Source organism: Eleginops maclovinus, chromosome 19 (genome assembly GCF_036324505.1).
Source record: "Eleginops maclovinus isolate JMC-PN-2008 ecotype Puerto Natales chromosome 19, JC_Emac_rtc_rv5, whole genome shotgun sequence".
In the NCBI taxonomy this organism is placed as follows: domain Eukaryota; kingdom Metazoa; phylum Chordata; class Actinopteri; order Perciformes; family Eleginopidae; genus Eleginops; species Eleginops maclovinus.
In genome coordinates, this window is record NC_086367.1 from 12,183,787 (window position 1) to 12,197,324 (window position 13,538).

At 42.1% G+C, this 13,538-nt stretch overlaps 1 protein-coding gene across 1 annotated transcript in view; it reads left to right on the forward strand.

Moving 5' to 3' along the window:
* Window positions 1–221: 221 nt before the first annotated feature.
* Window positions 222–13,538, forward strand: part of eml5 (EMAP like 5) — a 38,085-nt gene continuing 24,768 nt past the window's right edge. Inside the window, exons 1-4 of the mRNA XM_063908812.1 lie at window positions 222–700; window positions 10,268–10,427; window positions 12,392–12,490; window positions 12,957–13,025. Coding sequence (XP_063764882.1) covers window positions 504–700; window positions 10,268–10,427; window positions 12,392–12,490; window positions 12,957–13,025 — 525 coding nt within the window. The 5' untranslated portion in view covers window positions 222–503. The remainder of the gene's footprint in view (window positions 701–10,267; window positions 10,428–12,391; window positions 12,491–12,956; window positions 13,026–13,538) is intronic.

A 13,538-nucleotide genomic window follows, 5' to 3' on the forward strand; every position in this document is an offset into this window, starting at 1 on the left:
AAATCGTTTTTATTGTACATTTAGTTTAATATGTAGCCTAGCACAACTTTTCCAGCTATGACGGAGATGTCTGCTCCTGCTTTTTTCCCCCCTCGAGGACGAGTTAAAGGATTTGATTGGACAACAAGCTGATCCGTCATCTTTGTGGGCGGTGCTTGCGGAATAACAGTGCAGCTCCATCTTTGTAGGATTTGACAGGAGCTTTGACCTGTGTCGAGGAGGACCGCAAGCCTCGGGCTTCAGAAGTACAAGTAGACTACCACAATGAGAACCACTGCCTAGAAAGCTGTTTCTCAAATAGAGACAGAGGGATTTCATCCTATCCGACAGCGAGACTATAAATTCACATGACCCTCAAAAATGCCTAATTTCAACGCTCTCTCGGGACCGGTGGAAATGCAACGGAACTAATGGGACACACGGGCTTAAAATAAATCCTTTTTGGTGAATGACACTATATCAGAAAACATTCGCGACAGAGAGACACACACGGAAGTGCGGACATGGCTGACAGGACTGCTCCCAGCTGCCACCTGAGACTGGAGTGGGTGTACGGATACCGGGGACATCAGTGCCGCAACAACCTGTACTACACCGCCGCCAAGGAAATAGTCTATTTTGTCGCCGGTGTGGGAGTTGTGTACAACACCCGGGAGCATAAGCAGAAATTTTACCTGGGGCACAACGATGACATAATCAGGTAGAGTAATAATACTCAAAACTGTTTGTTTCAGCACCTCGGACAGCAGCTGACCCACAGCATAACGTTAATGGATACAGTGCTGTTTTCATTGTGGGTGCTGGTGTCACCTTCTGTAGGCTAGTGTAATATGATTTGTTTAGCTCCATAGGGGACTCAAGGGCCACACACCTACTCAGCAGCATTCCCGGAGTGTGTAAGGGGCTTCAGTGTGACTCCAGCAGGGTTGATGCCTTTAACCAGCTTAACCAAGGGTGAAGGCTTGTGTCTCACTACTGAAGATTACACTGCTGCCACTCCTCTTGTGACGGCATGGCAGCAAGTAAACTCTATAATCAAATCTAAATGACTGATTTAGTCTATAAAATAGTTTTTTTTCCCCTGAGAATTAGGTTTTTTTCCCATAACTGACGGATATTTAATTTTAACACACGAAGAAAAGCAGAAAATCCACCGATGAGAGGATGTGTTAAAAGACAATACTTGGAATTTTCTCTCTAAAAAAAAAAGTCATTCATTATGATAATGAATATAATTTATTTGCAGATTGCCTTAACAATATTAACAATATATATTTTTTTGCTGGCACTGCTGGTTTGATTGCTGTCTGGAAGCAGACATAATAGAAACGCTCTTTTAAACAGCAGCCCGCACATCTTGTCTTACCAGCACACTCAGAGCAATAATGCTAATGTGATATTCTGAGAAAGGCACTCGAGCACAGCTGTCCTTGAAGGCATCCTTGAATTGGAAAGCTATATGTGGGTTGTGGTGAATCAAATATACCCTCAAGTCACCTTTTCTTTGATAAAACACAACATGGTAGCCTGTGTTACATCACACATGCAATAAACATGACATGTCACAACTGTTCTCAGCATGCCACACAACAGTGATCCGTGTCAAAAGCTCCAGCACTTGTGTTGACATACATGTGTGGGTTGGCTTGGAGATGACTAGTATTATATACTTTGTCGGTAGTCAGCTGGACTCCTGCTCCATTATTAATGAGACAATAGAGATGCTAACCCCGGGCTGCCCTCTGGGCGAAGTGCCTGAGTTCAAACGTTACCGGGAGGAGTCACTGACTGCAATGTGAGACCAATGCAAAAGTAAGGAATTGGTAAACCAGCACATAGGCCACCTGTACTTCCGTTCTCACTAACAATTGCTAGGATTCAGTCAGATCAGGCTCCTTTTGGTGTCATTTTGGTCTTTTGTTGCTTTTTTGCCATGTTGAAAGCTGTGCCTTTAATAAACTCTTCCTTTGACTTAGACTTCAATCTGACTGACGAGCAGTCCTCAGCAGTGCTGAATAACTGTTGGACCACTCTCACGTTGCACTAACTCATGTGGAATAGATGCAGCCCCCTCAGATATCTCTACAATCCCTCTCTCTCTCTCAGTTTCTTTTTCTCAGCCCATTTTGGTTTTAATGAACTAAGTAAAAATGTTAAGGGTGTTTTATTTCATGAATTAATTGCTGGCTCTGTTTCTTCCTTCTGGTTTATTTCGCCCTGCAGCCTGTTTTTAACTGGTCTGCCATTCTAATGTGGAGAAAGTTAGGCAATATCACAATAAACTGAGAATGTTAGTGTGCTGTTAATGTTAGTTAAAACACAATTATCCACCTTTGTAAAATGTGTAGGCTAGTAAAACTGTATTTTCCTCATAGATTTCTGTAGGTGTTCCACTATCTTGCACCTCAGTTATGCATTCCAGTCTAAACCTTAAAGAACCTGAGGCTACTGCTAAAAAACTGCGGGAGTCAGGACCACAGAGCTTAACTTCTCCTTTTTGCAGTCATGCTGACATGCCGAACATCTACACACCGCCCTGAAATATGCACACAAATGCATTCAAAACACACACAAAAAAAAGCTGAATATTAAAGAATGCTTCAAGTGTGTGAGTTTCCATAACCCTCACAACACAGCACACACAATCCATTCCCAGTAGGATGCTTGAAAGGGAAGTAAATATTTTATTTACATTATACATATTCTGTATAAATTAGAATATCACTTTCTGTGGCAAAAATCAGCTTTTGGGTTGTCATCAGCTTTTCAAATTCTCAAAAGATCCTACCCTAGCCTTATTTTCTGCTATTATTCATTTTATCTTGGCTGATTCATGTGTTTTGCTGTAACGGAGCGTAACAGTTAATGAGACAGTGTTATGGACGCAGGAGTAAAAGGCTGTCTCATGTTACAAAACCTTGTTCACTTTATGATGGAGTACAGCCAAAGTTATGGATTATAGATGCTAAACCTAGACTGGTCTTGTTTTAGTGACCTTGGAGAGATTTAGTGAATACATTTATTTTATCATTGCCTAATTAAAATAGGTTTTTGTTCCAGCAGTGGGAAGGTGCATTCAAATATTATATTTTGATTAATTCACATTGGACAAAACACTATACAACCTCTTACTTTGGTTTCATTCACAACCTTATTAAATCTTTAATGACTGACATGCTCATACATGTTTTTAACCATAACCACAATAAAATAAGAAAAACCTAGTGAGAGGATTGTTAAAAAAACAGCACATCTCTCAGGAACGAGCGGAGAACCAAATTGCAACACACGGGAGACCAGGGAAGGTCGGTAACCAGCTTTCTTATTATTAGTTTTCAAGGTACAGTTATGGTACAGTGGTAGGTTGAACGACAAACCGGCAGACAGTAGGCAAAGGGCAGGTCGGGGACAGGCGAGGGTTCCCGGAGTAAGCAAGACCGGAGACGCAGGTACAGGCAGGGTCAGGAAACAGGCGAGGCAGAATAGTCTAGGAATAGGCCGTGTCGGGAAATGGGCAGTGCAGGCTGGTTAGGGGCAGGCGAGGTCTAAACTGGGAGAGCATTCTGGGAGGTAATGCGAGAAAGACTTGCATGCTGCGAAGTACAGTATGGCACTGAGGTGAGAGTGAAGTGGCACTATACTAGTGGAGCTGATGGGTGCAACAGAGAGTGAGAGAGAAACAGGGTGTGGCTACCAGGTGACTAAGGTGACTGAGAAACACTAATGCAGGAAATAGGTGAGTGAGGGAGCAGACTGTGACCACATCATACCACTACCCTTTACTGTTGATTACAATGCTGTCTGCTTCTTTGGCTCCTTACCTTTTACACATATTTCCAGGTGCTCGGTGCAGAGTGTCAGTGAGATGCTGAGGTCTTAGGTCAAATCATTACTGTGAGTAGCTGCATGTTCTCTAAAGAGCACATCTGTCTCCTCAAATCAGGGTCCCCTGGGCTTCAGTACGGTTACTGCTAGCACAATAGCATTCAGCGTCGTTGTTGCCGGGACAGACGTCCTATTGAATGGTGATGTTATGTTTCACACAGATTAGGTGGAAACAGCTACTACTGCTCTGGTTTAAATCTCCTCGCTTTTTACCCTCACTTTGAGATGTCGATGACGCCAAACTTTAGATTATTAAAGTGCATTTATGAGCTGAAATTAAATATCACAACAATTTGATCAAATACCTTAATAGTGATAATGTCTCAATACTATATACAGCATTTTGGATATGTATATTGGCCCTTCTGGAAGATGTTTACTGTATTGATTTGTAATGTGGATATGATGATAAATTATTCATGTTATTTTCACAAAGATCTGAGGGAAAAATATGTGGAGATGAAGTGTTGACTCACTGATGAGTAGCTCATGATATCGAGTCCGGTTTCAGCACAATATTATGTTTATAAGGGCTGGTACTTATCTTTATTATTTTGTTGAATAGATTGATTTATTGCTATCCAGAAAATGCCAGAAAATAGTGGAAATGCCTGTTAGGTGTAGGGTGACATTGTCATATGGTTTATTTTGTCAAACCAAATCCCAAATATATGTTAATAAGTAAAAAAACATAAAGAAAATCAGGAAATCCTCACTGTAGGAGCCTAAATGCAGTTTGTTGGTGTTTTGATACACTCATGGGAGGAGTTTCCGGGGTTAATCTGGGGTCAGTCAGGAAATGCGAGAGTGGAGCCAAACAGTTTTTTGACCTCTCTCATTCTCTCTCGATCTTTGGATAAACTGTATAACTTTGTAAAAAGACATTATTTTCTGTGCTTATTTTTCTTGAATTGAAGTAAACGGTTGAATTTACCGAGTTGTCCTGTGGATTCTTTGATTTGGATTACGACGAGGGAGATTGTTACGAGCGTCAAGCTAAAGCTTCATTCACTGGAAAGCTACATTAGTCAAAAAACTAGCTCTGCATGGATTAACGCTACTGGAATTTGGAACGGCTTGACTCGAAACGGATAACGAAAGAAGGAACTTTGCACTGACTTCACGGTAGTATTGAGAAGATAATTCAACAAACCGTAAGTTTTATCTGCCTTTGCTCGGCCGCGGATCGCTAATCGACGCTACTTTACAAGGACGGCAGTGAAGTGCATGCGCGTGCCGTGCCCGTCGTTCGGCTGAATGACGAAGTGGAACGGATTTCAAGCGTAACGCTCACTCTGCGGTGCTTCGACATTTTTACCAAGTAGGCTAAGTGTGGAAAATTCAGCTTGTTATGGATGAACAAGACAGTGGAAAACGAACAGTAAAAATGACTGAGAAGGCTGTAGAAGAACGCAAGGCTAGACAAATCCAAGCACGCAAATGCAAGCTGTCCCAGCTAACTAGCATGATAAAGCAAATTGAGCAATTAATGGAAGACGATGCAAATGTCGACACTGTAAAAAATAAATTGCGTGTTGACTTTAGTAGTTTGCATCAAGAGTTGTCCAACCTAAATTCTGGTTTGCAACAATTCATGGATGAGGACCAATATGCTGATAATCAAAAGAATTGGTTTGATCCTAAAGATAAATCAATGGATGATTTCTTCTGGAAATGTGAGGAATGGATGAAAGAGGTCATGAAACGCTCAGTGCAGGCTGAAGAGTGTGATGAACAAGTAACACACACAGATAGGCCTACATCATCAAAATCGACTACTAAACGTACAAGTAGACGCGGATCACTATTTGGAAGCGAGTTGTCAGCTTCTTCCTCAATCAGAATAAAGGCAGAAATGGAGCGTGCATCTTTAAATGCAAAGGCTGCTGCTTTAAGGGAGAAGTTGGCCATAGAAAAGGAAGAAGCAGATTGGCATGCAGAAAAGGGATACAGAGAAGCAGAGCACAAAAGAATAGAAGCCGCCATAAAGGCTAGAAAAGAAATGCATGAAATGCAGACTGCTCTTGCTGAGTCAGATGCAAAAATTGAAGTTTTGCAAAAATATGAATACACAACTCTGAATCCCGCTGATCATGTCTCGAGAGGACAGACTGTTGAAGCATTCCTGACATGTGAAAGCTGGCTTTCAAGACCAAATTTCTTGCTTTGCTCACAAGATCAGTGGCCCAAGAATCCAGATCCTGGAATGCTGGACGTCAACGACCCAGAGGTCAAAAGAGTAGCTCAAGTACATGTCATTCAGGCTCAAGAGCCCAAAGATACAATGGACTATTGGATGACTCACTACTCATCCTGGACAAAGCTTAAACGTGCTGTTGCCTGGTTTCTGAAACTGAAAGACTTGCTCAAGGAACTGAAAGCAAAGAGAAAAGAACCAAACACTTTAAGTGGAGAAAGCAGAGTGAATCAGTTTAAGAAAACTTTTAAAGGAACACACCTAACCTGTGAAGGTTTGACTGAAGCAGAAAAAGAAATTGTGAAGTACTGTCAAAAGAAAAGTTTCAAAGAAGACTTGGCAACCCTAAAGAAGCATCAAAGGGTAAAGAAAGGCAGCTCACTTCATAAGCTGAATCCAGTACTTCAAGACGGAGTCATGAGAGTCGGCGGAAGGTTGAGCCGAGCAGCAATGCCGGATGATTCCAAACAGCAAGTCATCTTGCCAAAAGATTCGCACATCACAAGGCTGGTGCTGAGACATACTCATGAGATAACAGCTCACGCCGGAAGGAATCACATGTTAGCTCAACTGCGACAACGATTCTGGATCCCTGGAGCAAATGGAACCATCAGAAGGTTTTTGTCCAAGTGCATCACCTGTAAAAAATTACACGGAACTGCTGGCAAACAACTCATGGCGGATCTACCAAAATGCAGGGTCCTGCCCGACGATCCCCCATTCACAAGAGTCGGTGTCGACTACTTCGGCCCGTTCCTGGTGAAAAGAGGAAGAGGGCAAGTAAAGAGATACGGCGTTATCTTCACGTGTCTCGCCATACGAGCCGTACATCTAGAAGTTGCCTCTTCACTTGACACGGACGCGTGCCTCAACGCAATTAGAAGATTCCTTGCCAGAAGAGGCCAAGTCAAAGAGATGGACTCAGATAATGGCACCAACTTCCGGTTTGCCGACAGTGAGTTGAAGAAATCGATCCAAGAGTGGAACACTAAAAAGATCGCAAAACAGTTGCAACAGAAGGGCGTCCAATGGCACTTCAATCCTCCCACAGGTTCTCACCACGGAGGAAGCTGGGAGCGGCTGATCCGCTCAGTGAGGAAGATTCTGAACATCACAGTGAAGGAACAACTTTTGGATGAAGAAGGTCTCCATACCTTGCTGTGTGAAGCTGAGGCTGTCATAAACAGCAGGCCCATCACAAAGTCATCTTCAGACCTCAATGATTTAGAGGCTTTAACACCCAACCACCTGGTGTTGCTCAAGATCAAACCTGAATTACCACCAGGGGTATTCAACAAGGACGACCAGTACGCTAATCGTAGATGGAGACAGGTCCAGTACCTCGCGGACGTGTTCTGGAAACGCTGGTGCAAGGAATACCTCATGCAGCTTCAAGAACGTCAACGATGGTTCACCCCTGGAAGAAACTTCTGCGTCGGTGATGTGGTGCTGATTGTAGACGACACTTCACCCAGAAATTCATGGCCACTTGGAAGAATTGTGGAAACCTTTCCCGACAAGAAAGGCCTGGTTCGTCAGGTGAAAGTCAAGACCAAGACCAATGAGCTTTGTCGTCCAATAACAAAGCTATGTCTTCTGCAAGAATCAGAAGATAATTGATGAACTGTTTTGAAAGACCCGTTTGGACAGGGCGATGAACAAGAATAAGATTTGTTTATATTGTTGTTCTTTAACTACAGTAAAAGTAACATAGCATGTAGGCTCCTTTAATTTAAGTTAAAAGTTTGAGTAATTGTCTTCAAGGGCATTGATTACAATTAGGGGCCGGTAATGTAGGAGCCTAAATGCAGTTTGTTGGTGTTTTGATACACTCATGGGAGGAGTTTCCGGGGTTAATCTGGGGTCAGTCAGGAAATGCGAGAGTGGAGCCAAACAGTTTTTTGACCTCTCTCATTCTCTCTCGATCTTTGGATAAACTGTATAACTTTGTAAAAAGACATTATTTTCTGTGCTTATTTTTCTTGAATTGAAGTAAACGGTTGAATTTACCGAGTTGTCCTGTGGATTCTTTGATTTGGATTACGACGAGGGAGATTGTTACGAGCGTCAAGCTAAAGCTTCATTCACTGGAAAGCTACACTCACATTTCCAAAGCTTCATCCAGAATAATTTTGAAATGTGTCTCCCATAACAAAAAACAACAATATTTAACAGTTTCATTTTTTTAATGTATTAATCATTTAGCCTATAAATTGCCTCAGCTTTATGACAACATGTTCAGTAAGTACAAAATACATTCCTTTTCTTTCTCTCTTCGACTAAAGCAGAGCAAACCATCATCATTTCATGTCTTATATGTAGCTTTAAGCCTGTGATGTATGGACAGGTGTTTCAGGTAGAGTTTGAATGGGCGGCAGGATTAACAACATTTTGTTGAATCCTTGAAAATATCCTGTATTGTATTGATATTCAGAAACATGCTAATCCTCTGCCTCTTTTTAATCCACTGCAGACAGAAATCATACAGAGGCAACTCGTGCCGGGTAATGTGAAGGAAATTTGTCACAGGAACTCACCCATGATGCTCTATTATAATTCCTGTTTGTAATAGAAAAATATGTTTTGCTCGTGTTGATGAAGGGAAAACAGTTATGCTGGAGTTAGTAGAGGTGTGTCTCATTCTCATCTAAAAGAATCTGATCTTCTGGCTCTTTGTATGTCTCTTATCTTCATGAAAACAGGCTGTTTAATTCCTGCCGTATTACGCCGGTTTTGTACTTGGCAGATGGAAGACTACTGAATCAAACAGCCGTTGCATACATCAAACAGGAGAACCCTGGTGATGCACTGCAGGCCAAGTCATTAGTAAAGGCATTAAGCAAGTTCTTCAGCTGACAGAAATGTAAATGAAACAGAAATCTTGTTGTGGCTTGCTCAGACTGAACTGGATTTCCCAAGCTGAAACATTGATTTACAAATTAAAGGTAGTAGGAAGTGAGACCTGAGTAAAGTCGAGTGATTGTTTCCCACAGAAACATTTGGCCTGAGATTGACTCCATAACTGTTGGACATTTGACAATTCAGTGTTCATGTTTTTCCACAACAATTTGCTGTGCACTTCCTGCTTGTTGCAAAGCAGTCTTACCTTCTGTGTCAGTCTGCATCTCAAAGTGTTCCTATCATTTTTTCTCTCTTCCTCTGAAAGCTATTTATAGCTGCTTTGCTCTGATTATATAATATGTGTTAAAATACAAATCGTGCCAGGTTCAACAAAGAAGGTGGATAAGCGGAGGTGATGAGGGATAACAGGGTTATGACAGGTCAGAGATCAGACATATCACATCCCAGCCACCTCACTGTCAGACATTACACTGACAAAGCTTAGTCAACTTCATGGTCACAGCATGTTTTGAAAACAGACAAGGTGCCAGACAAAAAGATTCAGCCTGTAAAGGTGAGAGGAAAAGGACAAGGAAAGAGAGGTGAGTATAGTATAAGGAAGTGAAAGTGGAAGAAAGCCTTGCTTGACCTTGCAAGTTGAGGATGCTCGACCCGAGAAGCTTCATCCGGCCTGCTGCCTGAACACAAGCCAGGATTAGAAATTCTGGAGAGTAGTTGGCAAACTGGGCATCCTGATTATAATGGAGGAAGAGGAAGAACTGCCCAGTGAATCACTCAGGCCCGCCTGGAACGTGACTGGGGACTGCTGAAAGGATGGGCGGAGCAGGAGGAAAGAGTGACAGCTTTATACAGTGGGTTGTTGCTCAGCTGTAGAGTGGGAATGCTTGTGGGTGGGGGAGGTACGAGTGGAGAGGGGACATTATGTAACATTGTTACAAACATATGCCTGGTGATCCGAGGAAACCCCACATGAATTAGAAAAAGGTGAAATTGGCCGATAGTTGTTCAACGGACACTGAAAAGACAAAAATAGAGACAAATGAAATTCACATATTCACCAGTTCTGCTTTTTATACTTTCTGGCACCCTGTAGGCACCTAGGAAGCCAAGCTGTGTATTTGAGCATGACTGAGTTAATTGTCAAGCTGCCTCTCTGCTTCCATGTTCAGACCCATCACAGTCTTAATGTGTTCATCTCATCCCAGTGGTTTCCGCTGGCAGGGTGAATACATCGTCTGCCCCTGGCACACACCAACACACACAAGCATGCAAAATGGCAATACTAACCAGATGTTTTTTCCCCCCTCTCCTCTCTCTGTGCAGTTTAGCACTGCATCCGGAGCGTGTGTTGGTGGCTACAGGACAGGTGGGCAAGGAGCCATATATCTGTGTATGGGACTCCTACACCGTGCAGACCGTGTCCATCCTCAAAGATGTGCACTCACACGGCATTGCCTGCCTGGCCTTTGACCTCGAGGGACAGGTACAGTTGTGACACAATAACACTAATCTTCAAATCATAAGAATGCACCTCAGAGTATCTTCTGAAATGTACTGTTTGAATTGCAACCCAATTTTCAAAATGTTTTCTTCAAGGCACTGGTTCATAGAAAAAGAGATGAAAGTGTCAACAGAAATGCTCGTTTTGAGAGGCACAGTAGCAGCAATCAAAACTCCTCTATAGAGCTGCAGGCTGGCTTTCACAGCTCACCCGCCGGGCTGAGTTACTGAATGACACATCTGTGATTACTGTAGCAGTATTGGCTGGACAGCTGCACCCAGACATGCTCTACTTGGTAGATTTTTACAGGAAAACTGTCAGCTGCAATGCGTGGTGTTAAGGTGAGAAAAGCTTTAGCACATGGTAAGCCTTTAAATACTCTTATGAACAGAAACAGCCTGCACATGGACAGGGGGACCATGCAATATCTGCACATTGCTTTTCAACCTTTTCATTCTCTTTTGAGTCAGGTCCCTGCACACCACCAGTCAATACTTACACACTGTAGCCTCAACCCAATACTGATTTGGACGATGAAAATCGATACTGTTTGGAAGCATTTCTAGGTTTTTATCTTTACACGTGTTACCCTTCCTCCCGTGGGAGTTCTCAGAGTTATACCTCCCGTATTTTGCAGTAAGAGACAGGAAGATGACCCCGTGCTATTTTCCTGCTCGGGTAGAGAGCTGGAGATTTAGATGGAAAGTGACATTATTTAAAGGCAGAGGAAGCTTCATCGCTTCTCAGTTTAGCGGCTCTATTTACTTTCCATCGCTCCTCTTCCTGAATGAGAGGAAGTCAGAGCTGAACTCAATCCTGAATAATGCCTTGTGCCATTACTCTGCCCGTCAATTAAAGCAATATCAAAATATATACTGATGTTTGAGACACATCTACTAGGTACTTTAGTCTGATTGGCAGTTTTACTATCTGGTAAGAAGAATATAACTCATGACCTTTTGTTTTACTTTATTGTTGTTTTTCAAAAAAATACAACACATGCCTGCACACATTACCGCATACAATATTCCCTTTTGAAACTATCACTCAACACTATAAGGTGCTTTTGGAATTTTTTTTGCCATCTCAGCTGTCATACCTTATTGGTGCCATCTTTTATCAGCTGGAAATATTAACTGATATTAGCAAGACTAAGAATCTATAGCCATGCTAGCAGCTGTGCGAAGTTAAGCTAAATGCTAACATCAGCATGCTATATGATCCCCACAATGACAATGCTAACAGGTTTATACTGTATTCAGTAGATATATTGAATACCATATTTCATATGTTAATTACTCATGATGCAAATTAGCACAAAAAAGAAGACTAGCTGAGGCTGATGGGAAAGGGAATAGTTCTGACGATTTTCAGTAATAAACCAAAGTAATAGGAAACATTTTTACCTGATGGTGGGGATTGAGAAAATGTCAGAGGATCACCAGAGTCATCACGATTCATTGTGATGGGACCATCAAGGCCTGTACAAACTTTCAAGGTATTCCCTCTAAAATGTATTGGGCTATTTCAGGCTAAACCAATTGTCACCCAATGACTAGAGCCACATCGATAAAATGATTGCTTGAGTGTATCAATAGAGGTACTTTTAAAGCCCCTGGTCCAATAGAAGGTTATAACACCTATTTGACAGTGGATAAAGAGGATATCTTCCATTATGTAAAGCAAGTATAGAAGGATTTCCATAAGAGCTGCTCTTCTGCTCTGCTGCTGCCTACTCACTCGGCTATAGGAGGCTCCTCCAGCAAAAAGCACTCAAATGTGTTCACTGGAACCGCCAGGGGCTGGACAACTGTTCTGCTCTGGAGCCCTTACTCTGTAGCCTGCCATGCCGCAGTGCTAGCTCAGTTTGTTATGCAGTTATTAGTGCAACAGAGCAGAGTCTGTTCAATCTGTGATGTTTTTTCTCCTTTTTGCTCTCTTTGCAGTGTCTGGTGTCTGTGGGTTTGGACTCAAAAAACACAATCTGCGTGTGGGACTGGAGGAAAGGAAAAGTTTTGGCAGCCGCTCCCGGTCATACAGACAGGGTAAACACTTTCTGTCTTCTCTGTCTCTGTCACAAGCTCAGTATCGACCGACTCAATTAGCTATAAATGTTGGATGGGGCGCGTGCCCAAAGGGGACATAAACAAGTTAGGCCTGATTGATTGTGGGTTTTCCAGAGCCCGTCTAAGAAGGCCCACGGCTAATGAAAAGGAATTTAAAAAAGATGAAATACAGGCAGCTGTTCTTTTCTCATTCAGCCCACACACCATTACAAGCCTGTGCAAGCATACACACGCAACACTTTCTTTTCATTAACTGTTGTTTTTTCGTTCTTTTTCCTAGTCTTTTGTAAGAAATCTGATCTCCAAATTTGAGAAACATCTAACTAGAAGAAAATCGCATTGAAATGTTATTCGAAGATCCTCATTTTGCATAATGTAAAATTTTATATCATGTTTTGGTTTTTGTGTAATCATTTTTTAATACATTGTCTGTTTTTTTCCTCAGATATTCGACATATCATGGGATTTGTACCAGCCGAGCAAGCTTGTAAGCTGTGGTGTCAAACATATCAAGGTACAGCTACTTCCTGGTCATTCCACACCCTGTAGATTACAGACGCCTCTTGAGATTTCTTGTGGCTCATTTGAATAATATTTGAAAACAGATTATGATTTTTAGTAAGTCTGAAGATCCCGTTGGCTCCATGCCCTCTTCTTCCCTGCCTTCCATGCTTTATCGCCATGACCATATCAGTCTTAAAATAGATGTATGCAAATTCACATTATATCAGAGTTCATGGTTATTAGGGACTTAACATAAGTAGGACGGGCAATGACTCACAGACTCTTCCCTCAAATTTGTAGTAATCTGCAGTGCACAGAGGCAGGAGGAACTATGACTCTGCGACTCATCCCCCCTTTTTCTCTCCTCATTCAGCTTTTTGAAAACACTCAACTGTGCAAAATGTAGCTGGGCTCTCTTTGTTTTCTCTATTACCCCTTTTTCATGTAGGGGTTTCATGCAGGGTCTTTGCTTGATAGGTAGTAGTTTTCCACGAGTGCCATGACCATTTGGAAGTTACTAGGT